At 34.6% G+C, this 23,188-nt stretch overlaps 2 protein-coding genes across 2 annotated transcripts; both read left to right on the top strand.

Annotated features, from left to right (window-relative positions):
* The first annotated feature begins 4,224 nt into the window (after window positions 1-4,224).
* Window positions 4,225-6,744, top strand: LOC136210792 (malate synthase, glyoxysomal). Its single transcript, XM_066002200.1, has 4 exons — window positions 4,225-4,687; window positions 4,767-5,092; window positions 5,453-5,783; window positions 5,919-6,744. Exons 1-4 carry the CDS (start codon window positions 4,271-4,273, stop codon window positions 6,576-6,578), a joined length of 1,734 nt encoding a protein of 577 aa, XP_065858272.1. The 5' UTR covers window positions 4,225-4,270; the 3' UTR covers window positions 6,579-6,744.
* Window positions 6,745-11,130: 4,386 nt separating this feature from the next.
* On the top strand, window positions 11,131-18,534 carry LOC136210790 (ASI1-immunoprecipitated protein 3). The gene is made up of 8 exons (XM_066002199.1): window positions 11,131-11,621; window positions 12,183-12,245; window positions 13,286-14,020; window positions 14,157-14,291; window positions 15,691-15,774; window positions 15,898-15,957; window positions 16,055-16,141; window positions 17,880-18,534. The coding sequence occupies exons 1-8, from the start codon at window positions 11,256-11,258 to the stop codon at window positions 18,429-18,431; spliced, it is 2,082 nt and encodes a 693-aa protein (XP_065858271.1). The 5' UTR covers window positions 11,131-11,255; the 3' UTR covers window positions 18,432-18,534.
* Window positions 18,535-23,188: the final 4,654 nt, after the last annotated feature.

The raw sequence follows: 23,188 nt of genomic DNA, 5'->3' as shown, positions 1-23,188 counted from the left end.
TGAAATTGATGACATCAAACTATAGAATCCGCAAGTAGAAGTTATGAACACTTGAAAGTTATAAATTGAACAATGAAAGAAAGAGATTAAAACAATAGAAAATAAAAAAACAGCGGCATCCACATAATTCTATCACAAGACTTGGGAGGAGAAAGATTAGGTTCTGCAAGGAATTGACGGTGTCCATTGTATCCATAAGAAGACGCCAAATATGCAACAGCCAATCAGAAAAGACAAATCGGAAAGAGCAGACTTGGTGATACGAATCTGTTTCTTGAGGTCCTGATGAATTCTTCATTAATAAAATCAGCAAACTGATTAAAACCTATCTTGAATGGTCTGGCTTCATCTTTGTTGAAGGATTGAATGATTCAATCAGAATTGGGTTGTGAAAGCTATAGGAAATGATAGATGTTGTAATGGATTATTAAGAATTAGGAGATGTTGGAATGATTATATACAAACTATATTTCTGCTCTCAAATGGTTTATCACAATGAAAAACAAGGTGTCCAGAAAAACATTATGATAGTAGCTAATCTTGTATTTGGATTTATAAATCTTTTATAGCTAATAACCGAATGTATAATGGTTTTTGGTAGACAAATATTAATTCTGATTTTCGTAGAGAGAGAAACAAGGTAAAGAGTGGTGTTAGAGAGAGAAATGGAGGAGGAAGGATGAATGGGGAAGAAGAGGGTAAATAAGTAATTTTATATTAGATTGTCAAATTTTGACTTTTTGACTGGTCAAATTGCTGACGTGGCACGTTGACTTCGCGTTGACCGGTCATTTTTACCTGCTATACACTAAAGTAGGAGGTTACCTATAAGTTCGTATATATTAATGAGACAAATTGAAGGTTGTACACCAAAGTGTGAAATTGGACAAACGTTGTACACCATTGATGCAATTTACCCATATCTGCATGGTATAGGACCAGGGTGTTACATAATTACCGGAAAAATAAAGTTCTGTTGCGTTCAATGAATTTTTTATATAAATTATTTTTATTAATTTGTGTAACACATTTTTTATTTTATAATAGGATAAAGTGCAAAAATACCCCCAACATTTATAGCTAGGAGCAATTTTATCCTTAACGTCTAAAATGGTGCAATTATACCCTAATTTTGGCAGCCAAAAGCAATTTTACCCATAACATTGACAAGTTAGGTCAATTTGAGAAATAATTTATCAAACTGTCTTCTTGGTCATGAATATTGTCACCTACATTTCGCATGTGCACCATTTTATTATCGTCACAAACATATGATTATATGTTATTTTTTTTAAGAAAATAAAAAAACATATTGTTTTTTTTGTATGAGTTGGACAACAAAAATTCAAATATTTCATCGAACTTATAAATATTAATTTTCAATTTTATTATTAGATCAAAAAAATATGAAATCTCTTTTTTTAGAACTACTTGTATGTGCAATTGGTGTAGAATAAGAAATAAAATATTTATGTTTTCCAATAATATCTGAAATCGATCCAACTTGCCAATGTTAGGAATAAAATTGATATTAACTACCAGCATTATGGGTAAAATTGCACCATTTTAGATATTAAGAGTAAAATTATTTCTAGTTGTAAACGTTATGAGTATTTTTTCACATTTTTCCTTTTATAATTTCATCTTGATTAATTTAAAACATGTCCATTTTAGACATTTTAAATTCGAACAGCAACAGTTCGATATAATTTTACCAAACACTAGTAATTAAACAGCTAATAACAAACCGCTAACAACAACTGCTAACAGCTTACTGCAACTGCAAACAGCTAACAACAACCGCAACATCTATTAGCTAACAGCTGAACTAAACAGGCCCTCAATGTAACAGTTAAATAACAGTCAGACCAATCTTTTCAAATTTTCGATAACGTATGTCTAAAATTGATCTTGTTTGGAAACGTTAGAATTAAATTTATATTTTATATGATAATGCTAAATATGTACTTTACTTAAAACGTGGGTAAATTACACCCATGGCTACTGAACTTTACCTATTTTCACATTATGGCCACTAAACTTCATTTCTTTCCGGTATGGCCATTGAACTTTACACTGTTTAACACCGGTGCCACTCAATTTTAACTAACTTCTCAAAATGACCGTTAACAACCTCAAAATGAAAATATTCAAGAATTAAAGTTGTTCAGAACGATATTTACCATGAAACCATATTTTTTATTTTCGAAAAATCATATTTTTTGGAGATTTCTCTCTCTAAAAATTCACTTTCTCTCCCCTAGCCAAACAAACTTAAATGACCTCAAAACAAAAATTTTCAAGAATTAAAGTTCTTTAGAATATTATTAACGCTTTGAATTTTTTATTTTTAGCCGTCAACGGTCGTTTTGAGGAGTTGAGTGGCCACTGATGTTAAAAATTATAAAGTAGAGTGGCTACACCGAGAATAAATGAAGTTCAATGGCCATAATATGAAAATGGGTAATGTTCAATGGCCATGGGTGTAATTTACCCCTTAAAATTAGGGCTGTCAATATGGGTCACAACACGATAACACGATTCGCGTAACAGGGAAATTAAACGAATTAGGGTTGAGATAAATGAGTTTGGGTCATAAATGGGTCGACACGCCTAACCCGTAAAATAAACGGGTCGGGTCGTGGGTTGACTCGCGAATTCGTTGTAACCCGTATAATTTAACGAGTCTATGGGTCGTGTCAACCCAACCCGTGAATCCATATAACCCGGCCCATATAGCACATCTAATCCATATATCATGTAAATATAAAAAAGTTTTATGGATATTAAAGTAATTTTAATTTTTAACCCTAATATATATATTACATATCAGTACATTACAGAACACTTTAGGTTTCCAACTTTCTTTCCCTAACAATTTATGCTATCTGTCTCTCTTCATTGACATTCGGTGAACGCTTCAGTCTCCAGCCACAAGTAAGTCTTTTGTTGATTTAATTTTCGACTTAAATTGTCTTTTGCCTCTTGTTTCTGACCATGAGATTCAGCTTCAGTCGGTTACACTCATTTATCCAAAATTGTGAGCCTAAGAAATTCTAGGAAATTAGGTATTGATTTTGAGAGACCATGAGATTCGACGACTTTTGTACTCTGGTAGACTGTTAGTAGTTCTTTTTTCTAGGATAGTGATGCTCTCCTTTAATCTAGAACCAAGGTAGTTGCTTTTAATATGCTTTATTCATTTGGTATATAAAAGAATAAATAATAGGCTATCAATCTAAACCCGGTTAATTATGGTCTCTAAATTTTTATTTCTTATTATAAAAATTTTTAAACTTTTCTTTATATTAAAATTAGATTGGTGATGATATAGTGTAGTAGGCTATAGCTACGCAACAAATTCATGGATTACCCAACAAAATAAATATTAATAATCAAAGACCATCTATGCTAAAAAAAATCCAAAAGCTTGAACCTGACTTCTATTTGTTCTTGTTTCGATATCAAAGGCATGAATTTCATAATCAATTGAATTAATAGTAATCAAATTGGTAACCTAGGTTGTTGTTTTGCTTTTTTTTTTTATTTTTATCGTGGCTCCTATTATTTATTTGGCTAGCTTTAATCAAATTAGATACTAAATTTATTTGTTTTTTTTTTTAGTTTCTCATTGTTTTTACACTTTGTTTTGTTAGTTTGTATTGAATTTTATTTTTTCATATGCAATTATGCATGTTTTTATTTCCTTTTTCATTTTGTTTAGTTGAATATTTTTTTTTAGTATGGAGTTGCAAAATTAAATGGGTTAGCCAGGTTGACACGTTCAACCCGTTTCTTAAACGAATCGTGCCGAGTCGACCCATTTATTAAATGGGTTGGGTCAGGGTTGGGATAAATGGACCACCTGAGTAGGTCGACACGATACGTTTACAACCCACGAACCCATATTGACACCCCTACTTTAACCATTGTCCTTTTTTTTAAGATTATAAAGAATTTAAAATAAAATTGAGGGACCATATATTAATTTACCCTACAACAATATACTAATAACTTGGAATAGCACGAACAAAAGTTGTTGAAGATAAACAAGAAATCACAACTTCCAAGACAGGCACATAACTCAAAATCAATCTTCACCATTTCTCTTTATCATCAAATTGCGTCACACTTCTATGAATTTCAGCTCTAAACCGATAACCTTCAATGAATCAATCCATGTCTTCCTCATCTCCTTTCCCTTTATATATATTCCAACCAAATCCCACCTCTTAAACATAACCAATTCCAAATTAAACAAAACTCAAACATGGAAAATGCGTTAACCACCGGTGGCTACTACTCACCGCCGGCCCCTAAGATAGGCGGCGGTGCTTCTGGTGGTGGTTCTGTCTACGATGTTCCTCAAGGAGTGGAAATCCGTGGTCGCTACGATCAGGAGTTTGCCAAGATACTTACTAGAGATGCTTTGCAATTTGTTGCTGATTTGCAGCGAGAATTCAGAACGCGTATCAAGTATGCGATGGAATGTCGCAGAGAAGCTAAGAGGAGGTATAACAATGGAGGTTTACCTGGATTTGATCCTGCTAGTAAGTATATAAGGGAAGGTGATTGGAATTGCGCACCTGTTCCTCCTTCTGTGGCTGATCGGAAGGTGGAAATTACTGGCCCTGTTGAACGGAAAATGATCATTAATGCACTCAATTCTGGAGCTAAAGTGTTCATGGTGATTACAATTTACTAATCTAGATTTTATTTCAGTTTAATTGTGATGCAATTAAGCTATATATTGTGATTTTTTACAGGCTGATTTTGAAGATGCGCTCTCGCCTAATTGGGAGAATCTGATGAAAGGCCAAATTAATCTGAAGGATGCTGTTAACGGGACTATAACCTTCCATGATAAGGCCAGGAACAGGGTTTACAAGCTCAATGATCAGACGGCGAAACTGTTTGTGCGTCCAAGGGGTTGGCATCTGCCTGAGGCTCACATTCTCATCGACGGTGAGCCTGCAACTGGTTGCTTAGTGGACTTTGGCCTGTATTTTTTCCACAATTACGCGGCTTTCAGGCGGAACCAAGGTGCTGGTTATGGTCCTTTCTTCTACCTCCCTAAAATGGAGCATTCAAGGTAATACTTTGATTGAAAACATTAATCAATTCAATTTAAGATTGGCTTAATACATCTCTAAGCTGTAAGTGAACTAAAATCGACTCACTGTACTGACCTTTGATATTATTGACTTCCTGAACTTTGATATAGTGAATTATTGACTCCTGAACTTTTATATTTAATGGTCCATGAACTCGCTTATAGTATCTGTTGGTATTGAGTTTATTTAAAGTAAAACACACTTAACTTGTCTCTGGCACTTGAATTTAAAGGGTCAATAGGTCACTTAAGTTCGGGGATAAAGTACAACTACAGAGTGCTGCTAGGAATGTATTAGGCCATTTAAGATTCCAAATTTCTGATATGTTTTATTGACAGGGAAGCTAAGATATGGAACTGTGTGTTTGAGAAGGCAGAAAAGATGGCAGGAATTGAAAGAGGAAGCATTCGAGCTACTGTACTTATTGAAACACTTCCTGCAGTCTTCCAAATGAATGAAATTCTTTATGAACTAAGGGATCATTCTGTTGGGTTGAACTGTGGAAGATGGGATTATATATTCAGCTATGTCAAGACATTCCAGTCTCACCCTGATCGCCTGCTGCCTGATAGGGTTCAGGTTGGCATGGCTCAGCACTTCATGAAAAGTTACTCCGATCTTCTGATAATGACATGCCACAGGCGTGGTGTGCACGCCATGGGAGGCATGGTAAGTTAGTCTTGTAAGCTTCTGAAATTGTAAATAGGGTTAAAATACAAATTTGCTCCTAACGGCTTTTCTAGACCTCATCTTCCTAAATAGTATGAGTTTGGAGAGAGCTGAAATTCTTGAATTCTTGAACAGGCAGCTCAAATTCCGATCAGGGATGATAAAGAGGCGAACGAGGCAGCATTGGAGCTTGTTCGGAAAGACAAGCTAAGAGAGGTAAGAGCAGGGCATGATGGAACATGGGCAGCTCACCCAGGACTCATCCCATCCTGCATGGAAGTCTTCACAAACAATATGGGAAACACCCCAAACCAGATTAAGACAATCAAAAGAGAAGATGCTGCTAACATAACCGAGGAAGACCTCTTACAGCGCCCTCGAGGATCACGAAGCATGGAAGGTCTGCGCCTAAACACCCGAGTTGGAATTCAATATTTGGAAGCATGGCTCACCGGAACAGGTTCAGTTCCTCTTTACAACCTGATGGAAGATGCAGCAACAGCTGAAATTAGCCGAGTTCAGAACTGGCAATGGCTCAAGTATGGCGTGGAGCTCGACGGAGATGGACTCGGAGTGAAAGTGAACTATGATCTGTTTGGTAGAGTGGTGGAAGAAGAGATGGCAAGGATTGAAAGAGAAGTAGGGAAAGCAAAATTCAAGAAGGGAATGTATAAAGAGGCTGCTAAGATGTTCACCAGGCAATGCACAGCACAAACACTGGATGATTTTCTCACCTTAGATGCTTATAATAATATTGTAGTCCATTATCCTGTTATGCTATCTTCTAGGCTTTGAACAAGTTTTTATTGCCCTTTTCTGGGGGTTTTCCTTTTGTGGTATTATATGCTATAAGCCTATAAGTGAATAATGATCCCTTCTGCTTTTGAATGGAACTTGTATGGTTTTACGGATATTAGTGAAGAGCATAAATAAGATTGATTGCCTATGTAGTATTTTGGTATCCGTTTTGAAGTATGTCACGATTCTTGAGTCGATTAATTAGATTAATTTCTAGTTTAATGTATTAGAGATTTGATTTCCCTTTTTCCTGTATTAATTTCATCAATTCAGGCGATATGGAATTATTCATTTAAAACTCAACACGGGACATCCGGACCCAACCATCACCTTGCACACTTGAGCAGCGCCTTCAAACCGCCTCAGGGAGAGAACGCTAGTCTTTTACACCAAAAAAGTATGCTAGTTTTTCTCCCCAGCCATGCAAATTGGCTATAGAAGAAGAAAATTATACCATGCTCTCCATATGGGAGTCAATCTGTTCTGTCAAAAATTAATTGGGGTTTAGTTAATTTATAAGGTCTAATTACAAATCTAGCTCAATTAAGAGGGGCCTTTTACATATCTAACTCACTTTGCTTCCATCTTACTAAATTAGACGCTTTCAATCATTTTGGACAAAATTACCCTTAGTTCTATTAAATCATCGATCTACTTCTTCTTCTTCTTTTGGTTTTCTTCTTCTTCTTCTTCTTCTTCTTCTTCTTCTTCGTTTCAACTTCTTCTTCGGTTCATCTTCTTCAATTTCTGATACCAATCATTAACGATTTTTTAGATTACTGACGTATTATATTCAATTTCCCGTAGAAATGGTATGTTTTTATCTTATACGCTTGCTTTTCTCGTTGGTCTTGCCTCTTTCTTCATCTGTAATGGTATCGTTTCAATTTCCTATATTTACCACAATTTTTCTCAATTTTCCTCCATTTCTGTCGCATTTGTGACGAAATTTGTCGCATTTTATCACAAATGCGACAATTGTGGCCGCATTTGTGGCCGCATTTCGTCACAAATGCGATAACTCTTGTCGCATTTGTGACGAAATATCACAAATGCGACAAATTTCATCACAAATGCGACAGCAATGGAGGAAAATTGAGAATAATTGTGGAAAATATAGGAAATTGAAACGATACCATTACAGATGAAGAAAGAGGCAAGACCAACGAGAAAAGCAAGCGTATAAGCTAAAAACATACCATTTCTACGGGAAATTGAACATAATACGTCAATAATCTCAAAAATCGCTAATGATTGGTATTAGAAATTGAAGAAGATGAACTGAAGAAGAAGAAGAAGCAGAAGAAGAAGAAGAAGCGGAAGAAATAGATCGATGATTGAATAGAACTAAGGGTGATTTTGTCCAAAATGGTTGAAAGTGTCTAATTTGGTAAGATGGAAGCAAAGTGGATTAGATATGTAAAAGGCCCCTCTTAATTGGACTAGATTTGTAATTAGCCCTTTATAAACTTGTCCTTATATTTGTTTTGAATCACTTCCTTCTAAAATAAATAGTCACACCAATCATTTTGATATAATTCTTCGCCTCTTCACGGTTGATGATGAAAATTTATAGAATTAAGGAAGAAATGTGTGATTTTTACTTGTTGTAATGTTGAATTGCGTATTAATTTAACTTTAATATTTAATATTGTTTTAACTAATTCTTATTCTTTTTTATGCTTAACTAAGGGATGTAATTTGAAATCAGGGATGAATATAATGGTGTACTTGAGCCAAGAACGTTTTGTCAATGTCCGAGTAGCAAGCTTCAACCTAAGAGATATGGCACATACAAGATCACCAAGAAAGTCGATGCAAATGCTTATCACATAGCACTCCTGAATTTGTTGGGAAGGACGTCTCCATCATTTAATGTGCAAGATTTGAGTCCTTTCAAACTGGATGCGTTTCTTGAATACACTATCAAAGATTACAGGTCTAACTCTTTCGAGAAGGAGAGAATGATGAGGGCATCACTCTAAAGAAGGAGGAATCAATGAAACAGGACTCATGCAGCGTGTGAGCCAACAACACACTGTGTGGTCCAAGAGTAGCCACAGAAATCGCAGCCAAGGCACCCACACGACGTGTAGCCAGAAAAGTGAGATTTTGTTTCTTTCCCATTAATTCACATGGCTTGTGGAATTTGTAACACGTCGTCTAGGTTCTTGGATTTCCAGGCCACACAACGTGTCACTTTCCCACGCGGTGTGTGAGCTGACTTAACCAATAAGCTTTTCTCTTTGTGTTTTTGTCTTACTTACAAATCTGCCACTACTTATTTACAATTTCTATCATTAGTCTATTTACTATTCTGCCATTAATTTATATTGTAGCCATTTTACCCTTAGTAGCTTAGGTTATGTTAGTTGTGACTAAGGGATTTTTATATCTTTTCTAGCTTAGGGTTTGGAACGTATATAATCCTTTTTTTTATATTAAATGTATTTTTAATCAATTGAAATAAAAAACACTCATTTGAGATTATTTCCTTTAAGTTTAGATTGAAAAGAGTTTGAATTTTTGTTAGTTCATGATTAAAATTATTATTTCGTGTTTGATCCATATCAAGTTGCCTTCCCCTTTCTTTTTGAGCTAGAGAGCTCTTTATTTTGTTTCAAACTCACAGCTGTAATTAACATCGTGGAATTGAAAATAAATAAATAAAATGAATCATTGAGAAATTCCAATACGATTATGATAGTTTTACTTTTTCTTAAAAAACATAATGAAAGCGGAGAAGAGAATCTTAAGAGGATAAACCATCCAATGGATGATAAATCCAAATTATATTTAAAATTATATTTATTGAGTTTCATTAAATTAATTAATGTAATTTTAATTTGCTATATTTTTATTGTTAATATTATTTAATTTTAATTGCTAATATAAATATATTAGTTGGTGGATTGAGTTTCAAAATTAGCTCCTCTAGTCTAATCTAGACCGACTCACTTGAGCCAAATGTAAATACAATACAAACTAAGTTGGATTGGACAAGACCGGTATCAAATCTAATTAGCTCTGAGCTCAACACAACCCAATCTGTGAACAAGTACAATTTATTCGAGATCTAAGAACATGCAAGTAGTTGAGAGAGTTACATGTATTTAAAAACTGAACTAGACTAAAATAACCGATCAAACCAATGGATTCGGTTTTTAGTTCAGTTATTCGGTCTATTTGGTCCGGTTTCAGTTTTAATCTACAAAATATATCGGTAATTTTAGCCGGCTTAGTGTTTATAGCAAAATTACCAAATTAACCAAAAAACGATCGGAATAAAGTTTAATTATTTATAAGTTATTTATGTTAACAACTCGAAAAAAAATTAATCACATCTTAAAAAAGTAAAACGACCAAGGTCGGATATATGCGATTATAATATTAGAGAAGAAAAAGTTTTATAGTTGAATAAGTAAGAACTTCTTTTTTCTAATATATTTTGTGGATTATGTAATAACATTTTAAGGCACGTGCAACATATTTTCTACATTTAACTTACTTTTTACAATCGAGTGATTAACTAATTACATTTTACGCAAATTCAGAAAGCTATCAGAACACATTAAAAATTTAGGGAGTCAATAAATCTTTTTGGACAAATTCAGAACAAATGATATATTAAGCCATTCTTAAATATAAATCAATGACATAATTTAAGTGTAAAATCAACCATGGTTTCAAACTCTTTTCTAGGAAAACCATGGTTTCAAACTTTCATTCAATTCAAACCGGTCTTAGTTCTAAGATAAATGTATTTCATAAAATGATTTTTATAAATTAAACTAAATTAATATTCATATTTTTATTTTAACTGTTTAAAAAATATTTGTTGAAAATCAAACCATCCATTGTTATTATTTGATTAGATTTGGTTTTTAAACTGAACCAATAGTTTAAAAAGAACTTATATGGTGGACCGGGTGCAATAGACCCAACCAATGAAAAGAGAGAAATATGCTACTTCATTAGAAGATAATTGGTGTAAGGAAAGAAAGTACACAATTATCATATTTCTATTGTCAAGGTCCAATGGACTGAGACCATAGTAGAATTTCTCTAGTTTAAAACCCCTAAAGAGAGTAGCTTAATGTTTCGATTTTAGTCCCAAGAAATAACCCGAAATTTGATCTTGGTCTATTTGAGATTGTTCCTTTTAATCGTAATCAAATATGTTTTATTCTTTCTCGTTTTTTTTTCTGAACAAATCGAAGAACCTAATGGATGGAACTTGAACAGCCCTCTAATATCGGGGTAGCTCTGACGTGGAGGGCTCTGAGAAGCCCATCACTTCAGTAACAGATTTTTTTTTTTTTGTAGGTGATGATAGGCTCTAAATTTTTTTTTTATAAAGACATATCTCTAATTTAATTATAGGGATAAGGTATTATTTTCTTTTAAGTATATATTTATCTATAGGAATAAGGTATTAAAATACGTATTTTACAGACCTCTAATCGATACCTAACAAAATGTTTTATTTACATAACAAAAAAGGAAAGAGATACTCATAACAAGAAAGAGATACACACAAGGTCTATTTTGGTAACTTAGTTATATTTCAAGGCCCATTTTATGTCATTTCTCCTACAAGTGCACCGCCAAATTTCCTCTAATTTTGACACCAGTGTCGTTTGCTAGCAATAACAGTAAGAATTATCAAACAAAATGGGAAACCGGAGATTTGCTCAGGTCTCTACTAGCGATGAGGAAGACGAAGCTCTGCCTTCTCTACCGAAGACGCGAACCTCGTCCAGGTCGCAAGAAAACGAGAGGAGGAGAAAGAGAATTAAGCTTCCGGAAGATGATGAAGACGACGAGTTAGAGGATGACATGAGAGGAGCGAAAGCTAAGAAGAAAGGACGGGGAGGGAAACAGGTGGAGTCGGAAGATGAAGATCCCGAAGAGGAAGAAGAAGATTCACCGCAGGAGGACGCGAAGCCGATTGGTGAAGCAGTTAAGTTTTCCGGGAAGGGAAGAGGACGGAGAAGTCACTACGAATCATTTGAGTACGACGGAAATGTGTATGAACTAGTAAGTTCGATTTTCAATTTGATTGGTGCTATCAGTGTATGCGCTTGGTTGAATTTTGAGGGTTTTGTGGATTTTGGTTGCGTTTGAGAGGAAATTAGGTTTTTGTTTCTGTATTGTTTCATTCTTCTAATAATACATTTTTTCGTACAAGTTTTTGAACTGTGGGCGCTTGCTGGCGAGAATTTGAACTCGAGTTTTAAAAGTTTTTATTATTGATTTCTTTGTCGATGAATGCTTTTCTTGATTGATCGTTTACGGTGTTTTCTTTTCTTATTGTCTTTGAATGATCCTTTTTCTTCCAAGAGACACTAGAGCAGGTGGCTACCAGCACAAAACCCTTAATTAGCCATCCAAAGAAGTAATAATCTAAAATTCACTAAACAAACAATTAATTGAACGGACTTTGATTTGTGGTGTGCTTCACTGTATCTTACAGTTGAATTTGGTACGTCAAGGTGGCTAACACTGCATAAAATAGTTGTTTCTAGAGTATGAGGTTGAAACTCTAATGTTTCCGTTATTGAACCACAATCTTCATTATCTGCTTTTGTCATTCTGCAGGAAGATCCTGTACTTCTAGTTCCTGAGGATAAAAAACAAAAACCTTATGTGGCAATTATCAAGGTAACTGTGTGGAACTTCTTTACAGTCCTCAAAATAATTTATGTTTCTTTTATTTTGTACTGTTCTGTATAACAGACTTTCAACTTATCCTATTTCACCCTAAAAGAGAGTGGATTGGCCAATCTCCTTTGCAGTTTTGTTACACTTTTTTGGCATTATTCTATTTGTCATTGCCTGTCTCTGTTGTTGAGCTGACTAATTATTTGCTGTATATTTGCATGATAAATATTTGTTTTAAGTAGTGCATAATCTTATTTTATGATAAGTGGCGTATAATGCTATGGTCTTATCTTGATAATCTGATAAAAGTGTTTTTTGGAAATCAGAAATCAAGTTAATATTTATTTGTCATTTAACAGTTATTAGATGGTCCATGATGCTATGATCTTATCTTGATAAGTTGATAAGAAGGTTATTTTGGAAATCAGTGATCTAGGTTGGAGTCTTTTCTAGTTACGAGTCAGTACTTTTTGTGTGTGTGTGTGTGTGTGGTGTCCTTTAACAGTAGGTTTCATAGTGTTGACAAGAGGATAACTACACCATTTAAAGCATATGGTAAATTGCTATATCTCATGGAAACTGAAATTGAAACGGACACCGGGAAACCTTATTTCTAAAAAAACAAAAAAACAGAAACGGACACGAAATGTGGAAACGCTACTGAAGAGGAGTTTCCGTGCAAAACAGGTACGAAATAGTGCAAAAATTGCGCACCCACAATTCTACTAAACACTTCCAATTAATTTGAATATGTAAGCTAGTTTATATTGAATTTTCAGGGGACTCAGCTCTCTTCTATTGCTGCTGGCGCACACTTGTGACTCTTTTAAGCTACTTGCAACCTGCTTGTTTAAAATAGTTTGATTTTTTGGTCCTATATTTAGTCTGTGTTCCATTAGTTTCTTGTCTTCAAAAATAGGAAAAATATAAAAATATATTTGATATGTGGTTGAAACCAAAAACTCTCTTCATCATAGTCTACAAATTAATATTTACAATATGTTAACATGCATATGATCGAAATGATATTCTTCTGATAGGACATTGCTCAGACCAAAAAAGGTGCAATGATGGTCACTGGACAGTGGTTTTATCGCCCTGAAGAGGCTGAGAGAAAAGGTGGTGGAAGCTGGCAATCACGTGATACTAGAGAGCTATTTTATAGTTTCCATCGCGATGAGGTTCCAGCTGAGTCTGTGATGCACAAGTGTGTAGTGCATTTTGTCCCAATTCACAAGCAACTTCCAAGTCGTAAACAGCATCCTGGTTTCATTGTCCAGAAAGTATATGACACTGTAGAACGTAAGCTTTGGAAGTTAACTGATAAAGATTATGAAGACAATAAGCAGCATGAAATTGATCTTCTTGTCCAGAAAACTCTATCACGTTTGGTAGACCTTCCTGACTTAGAAATTGAAGAAAATCCTGCTGAACCAGAAGACCCATCAAAATTCAAAAGAATTTTTAGGAAAAAGAACATCACTCCACTGGATGTTTCAAGGGAGGAAGAAGCAACTGGCAGACCTGATAGTTTAAGAGCTGAGACGCCAGGAAGCTGTGGCAATGCTTCAGAGTACTATGCAATATTGGAGAAGTCTGATGCACTGACTGGAGATGCCCATCGCGACAAATGGTTGGAGAGGCTTCTTCATTGTGTTCGATACATGTGCAGTTCTCTTGATGATGATGACAAAGTTAAAGCTGGTTCTGATGGCGTTGACCATGAAAAGGACGCCAAGGACTCTGCAAATGGATCTCAACAAAAGAAGCATAAAGTAAGTAGCGAGTATATACCTAGGCTTTGTGTGTTCTCTAAGATTCATGATTTTTGTATTGTGATTGTTAATGCAGAAACCAAAATTGAGTATGAAATTCCTTAATTTTGATGTTTCCCTTTGTTGCTTTTGGCAGAGCAACAAGGCTTTTTGCTGGCCAGATGCTGTTGTTCCTGCTATAAGTGCTCTTGAGAAGGCTTCTCATGAAACTCTTTCCTCGGATTTTCAGAAATATAACCAGAAGATGCGTCAACTTCTTTTCAATCTCAAGGTCAGTATGCTGATGCATACATGATTTTTCATTTTCATTTCTTCAATATTCATTTTTCTGTTTGTTTTGCTTTCATAATACCAAAATGTATGGCTGATGCACACATGACATGACTTTTCTGTTTACTTTAACATTTCTCTTTTCTACTTGTTTTGTCAATGCCAAATTTTTGGCTTTTGTATAAGATTGTTCTCTTCTGTTTCATCTTGTCTAGTGGTAAAGGCTTTAATGCTGTAGAAGACTCAGAAATGATTCACTGTTTATAATCTTGATACAACACCTTGCATTAAATTTGTAAATTGAAAGGGAAACAGGTGAATTATAAATATAAAATGTGGACAATTTAACTCTTTACTAGAAAAAATGAATTTAAAAAAAAAATTGATAGAAACTTTTATAGAGATTTTTAAAATAAATAAATAAAGATTGATTCATAGTGGAATCATAACTGTGCTGGCGGAGGATGGCATACCATTAGTTGTTGTGCATTTAACATGCGGAAATAATTCTGCAGCATTCTTAGAGTTAAAAATCTGGTTTTTGTTTCAAATATGGGCTGAGGAGTTGTGCTTGATTTTAGTATACCCTTTTTAAAGAGAATTTCAGTATTTTGGAGTAAGTTGTGTGTTATGGTTTGTCCATTAGGTGCTGGATGCTTGTCTCCTTCCTAGTTTGCCTGTGTGTATAGACACGCTCTTTGTTTTAGGTGTTGGTTGGTGATAGAAACCAGAAATAACACAGCAAATAATGTAACAAAATAGAAGATAAAGAACAAAGGATTCTGTATATTGATGAATATGAACTGTTCTGTATTCTTGGAAAGGCAAACGAATTAAAACAGATAAAGGAAAGGATCCACAAGTGCACCTTCCAGGGAATGGTCCCTCTCTCACTAGGAGCCAAATTACTATAATGATTCTTCCTACCTTCCCCTCACACCTCAGTCCCTCTTATAACTAACCACAGCCCTATTCCAAGATTCCTAACAGAATATGCCACCTCATACATTCACAGCTGGCTTCTTCTTTCTCCTAGAATAAACCTGGAGCACTCTTGGGCTATTGGGAACATGGGCTAAAACTTGGGTATTGATATTGGGTTGTTTTCTATCAGTTGGTGTGAAAAAATAAGTGTGTTCTATCCTTATAAGAACAAAAAGTAGAACAGCTGTTGATATGCTTGCTGGGAACGCTATAATCTGTTGCTGGGCTAAAACTTGGGTATTGATATTGGGTTGTTTTCTATCAGTTGGTGTGAAAAAAAAAGTGTGTTCTATCCTTATAAGAACAAAAAGTAGAACAGCTGTTGATATGCTTGCTGGGAACGCTATAATCTGTTGCTGAAGCTGCTGATTTTTTCCGGTTGTTACTCCTGTAAAATTTTCCTCTGCTTTTTGCAGAATAATCCAGTGCTGGCCCGACGACTACTCAATGGAGAGTTAAAACCTTCAAAAATATTAAACATGTCACCCAATGAATTGAAGGTATGATTTGTTTTTTCCCTTCTGTATGGTTTCTTTTTATTTTTATTTTTCTGGGATGTACTATTGGAGACTTGTAGTCCAATTTCCATATGCGGAAAATACCTAAAATCAATATACCTTCAGGAGGGATTGACAGCTGAGGAGACGACAACAAAGGAGCCTGATGAGTCCGCGCGCATGCAGGTCGATTATGACTTTCGGTTTTGCTTTCACATTTTGGCCGCCTTCTTTGTTATTCATTTAGATATTGTGCTGACTTTCTGACTGTTGTTGCATGCAGATGACAGATGCTTCTTGCTCAAGGTGCAACGAGTCAAAAGTAGGTATTAGGGACATCATCCAAGCAGGGCATGCAGATCGCTATCAGGTTCTTTCTCATTTTTTCATGCATATGTACTACATTCTATGCATAAATGAGCTGAGATTGCCATCTTGACATAATTATTTATTGACAACTTAAATTAGCTGCAGCACAAAGTGGAAACATAATATTTATGAATTAACGTGCAATGGATATCCCAAGTGAGATGCATTTGAGCTTGCATAATCACATAGGCAGTCCATGCATAAGCAGCAAAGTAAGTGTATATTGAGGTCTGCTGTTGTAATTTTTTGCTGTTATGAATTGATGGGAAATGTCCCGTGCTAACTCGAAACTGACTACTTTTGATAACCCCTTCTATTCTTGATAAACGGTTTTAGTATGAAATTGGAAAACAGATTAATGGCATCACAATTAAACTGTGCACTGTTACGCACTTACTTTTGACTCAGTTTCTGTTTGCTCTGGTCTCAAACCCCGAATATTTAATTAGAAAATGCAAGAAGGTCCTTTTCACAATATAATTGCAATGAAGACATCAGATAGACAGAGAGAACAGGAGATCAGGGGCCACTTGTTGGACCTACTGCCCATGACCCAACATAGGGAAGCAATATCCTAAAAGGATAGGAGAGTCCACGTGCACCTAAGGGATAAGGTGAGTTAGTTATGCCTTGGAGTTGGAACGGGAACTAAGGTGAGACAGTACAGTGGTAGTTATATATAAAGGGGTATTCTAGCTAGTAGAGGGGTAGCTTTAGAATTACTGGTATTCAGGAATTCAGCTTGTAGCTTCGAGAAGGGGCACGCCCTGTGTGAGCAGAAGTTTCTATCTACTTCTCTGTTCATTTTCTTTCCTGGTTTCTCTTGTAATTTGCTGCTCAGTGATTGGGAAGGAGAATCAGTTTAAAAATTTTGAGTTTCATACCTCAGTTTGTGTTTGGTTTCTATTATTTACCTTAGGTTTGGCTTTAGAAGCTGTTTACTCTTTTTTTGTCTTCCTAATTTAAGTTGCTGAAAGTCCTGTTTGGTACGGGGTTATTTCTTGCCCATAATCTCATTTATAGCAGTTATATTACTGATATGCCTATGCACATTGAAATGTAATGGGAAAATGCATCTTCTGTATATAAGTAGTCTCCTAAAATTCTGCTGATATATAAAGATGATAGGGCCTTGATCCCAAAAAAACGAATTTTCAAGGACTAAGGCATTCTAGAGAATCAACAGAAGTAATTGGAAAAATAGAAAAGGTTAATGTTTCTTGAGACATGTTTTTTTTTTTTTTTTTTCACTTTGTGAAGTTCTTTATTGCTCAGGGCTCCGGTCCTGTATCTGAAAATGGCGACTTTTATAAATCCTTAACTTTGCAATTCATAGATGTGTTTTGTGTCTATGAGGAGCACAGTTCCAAGGACTTCAAATTGTTGCTGTTTGTTCACTTGTACAAATTATGCCATATGCTATGGTCTGCCAAAATTCTGCTGATGTATGAAGATGACGAAGCATTGAACCTTCGAATTGCATTTTGCATTCTAGGGAATCAAGAATAATAATTGGAAAAATAGATTAAATTAATAGATATGTGTTTTGGGTCTATGAGGAGCACATTTCAATTAAGGGGCTTAAATTATCGGTGATTGTCCATTGTGTGAATCATATCATATGTTCGTCCCATGGTACCGCTGCTGCACTTAAGGAGCTTAAGTTGGTTTGTTGTCCACTTGTGTGAATTACAGCATATGCATATGTTTGACTCATGATTTACCTTCAACCTTTTCAGTTGGAATGTATTGCCTGTGGCTATTCCTGGTATGCATCGAGGGATGAAGCATCCATGCTTACAATAGATGGGCCAAATTCCGCCAAAAGTGTCGGCACTGCTCCCTGGGCAACAGTCAAATTTGAAGAAGTGGAGAAGAAGCTAGTTAGTCCCCGCGAACCTGAGAAGACAATGGAGGTAGCCAAGAAGGCTACCGAACCTATTATCCCAGTTGTTGACTCCCAAAGACCATTTGTGAAGCCCAAGAGTGAAGAAAATTCTGATTCCCAGAGACCATTTGTGAAACCCAAGAGTGAAGAGAATTCCGACTCCAAGAGACCGGTCATGAAGCCTAAGAGTCAAGAGAATTCCGACTCCCAAAGACCGGTTATGAAGCCTAAGAGTGAAGAGAATCCCGACACCCAGAGACCGATTCTGAAGGCTAAGAGTGAAGAGAATTCCGACTCACAGAGACCGATTATGAAGCCTAAGAGTGAAGAGAACTCCGACTCACAGAGACCCATCGTGAAGCCTAAGAGTGAAGAGAATTCTGAAAGTGTGAAGCGGGCCTAGTACTAGTATTGTACATACTGTAAAGCAATTCCCTGTTTTGTACAGAATTAAATATGCTGGGTTGGTTATTCACGGGTAATAGTAGGTAGCTGCAGTTTGTTTAGCTGGCTCAGATGAAAAGCAGGGATAGGATGGGAAGCTATTTCCAACACAGGTGGCTAACACCCCTGGGATTGTGCCACGTGTGCAATCTGAACCGGGTGTTTCCAATACCCAAATACAATTCCGGGTGTAGGATTCCTCTAGAGTTGGTGGAGTTGTAATCTTAACCATTAATTGCAACATTAATGGATGAGATTTAATTGATAAATTTTAATATTTAATTAGTCATTTATTGATCAATTAAATCTCATCCATTCATTTTGCAATTAATGGTTGAGATGCATACAACTCCACTAACTCTAGAGGATTTTAACTCTAGAGGATCTCTAGCCAATTCCGGATAGGATACATAAGATATTAGGCCAAATCAATATTAAATTTCATTATGATCTCAAAGTCCCTAATACATTTGGGGATAAGGGTGCAAATTTAGCTTTTTGTTATCCGAGGGAGTAAAGTAAATTTAGCATTCATGGAGGATAGGTTTCACCATAAAGTTAGTAAAGTAAGGTTTCACTATAAAGCTATTAGGGAGCGTTTGTTTCAAATTCCGGAATCGGAATTGGAATCGGAATCGGAATGTTACGGAATTGGAATCGGAATGACTATTTATTTATTTTGTTTGGTTTGATCCGGAATCGGAATCCAATTATCAAAAACTTTTGGTTCAAATTTCGATATCGGAATCGAAATGAGACGAGATAAAACTTTATTAAATAATAATAATAATATATTTAACAAATAAATTAGAAATGTCATTTATTTTCTAAAAAAAGAAATGCCATTTATGATAAATAAATCAAAAAATAAAAATCAATTTAATTATCAGGAATATTGAAAATTTGTAATACAAAAAAGTTAATTAAAAATATATTGCTCATATCAACTTACCTTTAAACACAGTAATATAAAATTCATAAATATATGGAAGCTAGTATAAGAAGACGATTATACTATTTTCTAAAAAAAAAAAATTAGTTCCATCAACAACATAGTGGATAAAAACGTGGAGTGTAAAAAACCAACAAATAGAAAATAAACCGCAGGAATCAATTTGATAAACATGGGTAATAGGGGGAATGGTGATTCCATGATTTATTAGAATCACACTCCCATTCCATGAATAAAATTAGTAAATCAAACATTAAGAACGGGATTATCTCATTCCCATTCTCATTCCATAGTATCTTTTAACATAACCAAACACCCCCTTAAAGTAAGGTTTTAGGCTCAATATTTTTTAGCCCTGGTGGTCTAGACCAGATGAGATGACAAATTTAGGTCTTTCATATATACATCTTAATTAAGGTTTTAGGCTCTATTTTTTAGAGATAAGGTTAGTACCGTTCCTAACTTTCTTTTTAAAGGTTCGGGGTGAAATGGGTCCTATTTTCTTTTTTTGGCTTAATGTATATTTACATTTTTAAACTTGGTAAATTTTGTCTATTGGCATTCTGGATTTTTAAAATAATATATCACACCTAGTTGGTTTTAAAAATTTGTTATACACTTATAGTTGGTTCAGTTGGATCTCTTCCATAAAAAATCACTGATATGCCATCTTTAACAGACGATGTGACATGTGCGTGCTATAGAAAAGAAAGAAAAGCACGTAATTTCGTTTTCTATGCATTCTAACAGTAAAAAATTAGACTTTTATAACAATAATTAGTCTTCTTTTTCTTCTTTTATAAATGTGATTTTTTAACATTATAACATATACATAATAAAATTAAACACTTCTATTTTATTTTATGTAGCATGCACATGCCATCTCATTTGTTAAAGATGATATATAAGCGCTTGTGTGCAAGAGGTTTGAATGAACACTATAGGCGTGTGATATATTTTAAAACTAACTATAGGTGTGTGATATGTTATTTTAAAAGTTTAGAGTGTCGATAGGTAAAACTTGTCAAGTTTAAAGATGTAGATATGTATTGAGCTTTTTATTATTATTACAAGTTAGAGGTTAGATGAAAAAGAGGTTGTTAGACATTTTAATTAGGTTACTACCCCCTAACAAACTTTTTAAAACCCGTCCGAATTTATCAATTCACATTAGTAAACACATCATGTTATAGCTAAATTATTAGTAAATCCTCTTATTAACACTCTAAGAAATAGAACTGGTAGAAAATTCATGAGATAGTATAATATTATTTGGGGTTAATTATAAATATCTACCTTGTGGTTTGGTTTCTTTTTTTTCATTTTAAAGTCTGGAAATTCCAGACGTTGGAGACGTTCTTCACGTCTGGAATTTTCAGACATGAAGAACGTCTAGATTTAATTCAACATATGGAATTTCAGAATTAAAAAAAAAGGCTTAATATCTTTTCAGTCCCTCAAGTTGTCATAATAATGCAACTGACCCCTCGAACTTAGATTTGTGACAACTAACCCCCTCAACTTGCTTATTTGGAACAAATAATTCCTCAAATTGCTCAATTGGAACAAATAACTTCTCAAGTTGCTTATTTAGAACAAATAAATCCTAAGCCCAATAAAACATTCAACATAATATTACATCAGAAATAAAAGATTTCAAAATATTGGTTGCTACATCTAACTAATCTACTAATACATTAATTAAAGGACAAAAAACTCCCGAAATAGCCTATTTAAAGGGTTATTTGTTTCAAACAAGCAAATTGATGGGGTTAGTTGTCACAAGTTTAAGTTCGAGGGTCAGTTGCAGTATTGAGACAACTTGAGAAAGCTTGGAAGGTATTTAATGCCTTCATTTAACAATCATTATATATATATATATATATATATATATATATATATATATATATATAGTTTCTAGAAATAAAAACTGATTAAACAAAACTAAAAAATTAATAAAAAAACTAATATAATAACAATTAGAAGAAATAAATACGAGTTCCCGTCAATCCAAATAAATTGAATGAAAATAAAATATAAAAATAATTTATAATTACCGATACAATTTTCGACACAATTTTTGTTGGTATATATTTTAAATAAATATTCAGAAGGCGTGGATATGACAGAGTGGAGAGAGAGAATTTGTGTCACTGACACAACTTGATTTCACGGTTTTATATGATGGTTCATGTTAGCCGACTCCGAATCATTTCAGGACTAAAGCTTTGTTATTGTTGTTGTATTCAGAAAAAATAGATCACCGACATATATGGGTCAGTGATATTGTCGGAATGTCCGACGGAATTCTCCAACTACAAGCAGTCGGAGTTTCCGACACAATATCACCGACTGAAAAATGTATCGGTCATATTTTGTGTCGGTACAAAACTGTCGCAACAACTTACCTACGAAGTTATCGCCTATACATCATAATATGTCAGAATTCCGTCAGTGATGATGATTACCGACACAATTTAAGCCATCACTGATAGAATTTTTCGTCAGTGATACTGATTTTTCTTGTAATGTAATGTAGAATCTCACAAGGTGGTCTATCAAGGCTTTATATTTTTTGTTTTTATATAGCCTATTCATTTCTTTTCACTCAAAGTTAAAGTGTTTGAACATTCATTACAAGTATTGCAATATGTGATGTTTGGGTTCTCGATTCTTTAATCTCTACCAATCTAATTGTAGATTTGATCAATAAGGTCTTTTACATGGATTGTAATGAGGGTTTAGCTGAGGTATGTATGGGGGAATAATGTGTGCATCTATGGAACTACATATGACCTTGTGTATAATTTAGAGTATAGTAGTGTGCTTTTGAGAGATGTGTTTTTCCCTTTTTATTTCAGAAATCCACTTGATTTTTTATTTTTGTGCATAAGCCTTTTTTCTGTTTTTTTTGTGCTTTTTGCCTTCATTTATGAAATTCAGCTTCTTGCTCACCGAGCTACTTTTGTAGCTCACCAAGTTGCTTTGATTTGAAAGAGGAAATTTTCATTAAGGGTGAGTAGCTCGACGAGTTATGAGGGTGAGCTCGCCGAGCTATGACAGATATCAACAGATTTGCTGCATTTTGTTCAAGTCACTTGGGGCAGATTTTGGGGGTTTTACACACTACAACTAATTTATGCACACAAAGTATAGTAATTCCATGGGTGTGAAGGGTACTTATGAGACTTGTGGCTTGTGTTGTGGTTAAAACAAAGAATGGGGCGCATAATTGGTTTCAAGAGGGCTTTATTATCACTATGTAAAAGGGTTTTTGGCCAATATCAAAGAATGTGTTCGAGTAACTCAAATGGCTATAACCTAGATTCCTCATCTCCTTTCAAGTCTAAACTAGATGTTTGTGGGTCTAAACCAGATGTTTGTGGTTTCAATTACTAAGTGTGGAATGAGATAATGTGTATCACAATGCTTTTAAAACTCTTATAAAGAAGTTTTTGAGCATATCTCATCATATTGATGAATTCACTAGATTCGAATGGTTATTTTGTTTGAAAAATAAGAGTGAGGTGTTTTCTATTTTTTTGTGATTTCTATGCCATGATTTCTAATCAATATAATGCAAGAGTTAAAAGCTTCTATTATGATCTTGGGGGCTTGGGGGGGGGGGGGGGGTTCCAAAAATTACAACTCTTCCTTAGAAGCCATAGCATTGTGCACAAAATTGCATGTCCTCACACATGCTCAAAATGGCAGAACTGAAAGAAAAATCAGACATGTAGTTGAGACTTGTCTTACTCTATTAG

This window comes from Euphorbia lathyris, chromosome 1 (genome assembly GCF_963576675.1).
Source record: "Euphorbia lathyris chromosome 1, ddEupLath1.1, whole genome shotgun sequence".
Taxonomy (NCBI): Eukaryota; Viridiplantae; Streptophyta; class Magnoliopsida; order Malpighiales; family Euphorbiaceae; genus Euphorbia; species Euphorbia lathyris.
Note: the sequence above shows the minus strand (reverse complement) of the source record. Positions and strands in the feature narration are given on the sequence as shown.

Coding starts and splice junctions, on each gene's coding strand:
- LOC136210792 (XM_066002200.1), top strand. CDS start 4,271: ATGGAAAATGCGTTAACCACCGGTGGCTACTACTCACCGCCGGCCCCT. Junction 4,688..4,766: donor CTGGAGCTAAAGTGTTCATG/GTGATTACAATT, acceptor GATTTTTTACAG/GCTGATTTTGAAGATGCGCT. Junction 5,093..5,452: donor CCTAAAATGGAGCATTCAAG/GTAATACTTTGA, acceptor TTTTATTGACAG/GGAAGCTAAGATATGGAACT.
- LOC136210790 (XM_066002199.1), top strand. CDS start 11,256: ATGGGAAACCGGAGATTTGCTCAGGTCTCTACTAGCGATGAGGAAGAC. Junction 14,021..14,156: donor CTCAACAAAAGAAGCATAAA/GTAAGTAGCGAG, acceptor TGCTTTTGGCAG/AGCAACAAGGCTTTTTGCTG. Junction 15,775..15,897: donor TGTCACCCAATGAATTGAAG/GTATGATTTGTT, acceptor ATATACCTTCAG/GAGGGATTGACAGCTGAGGA.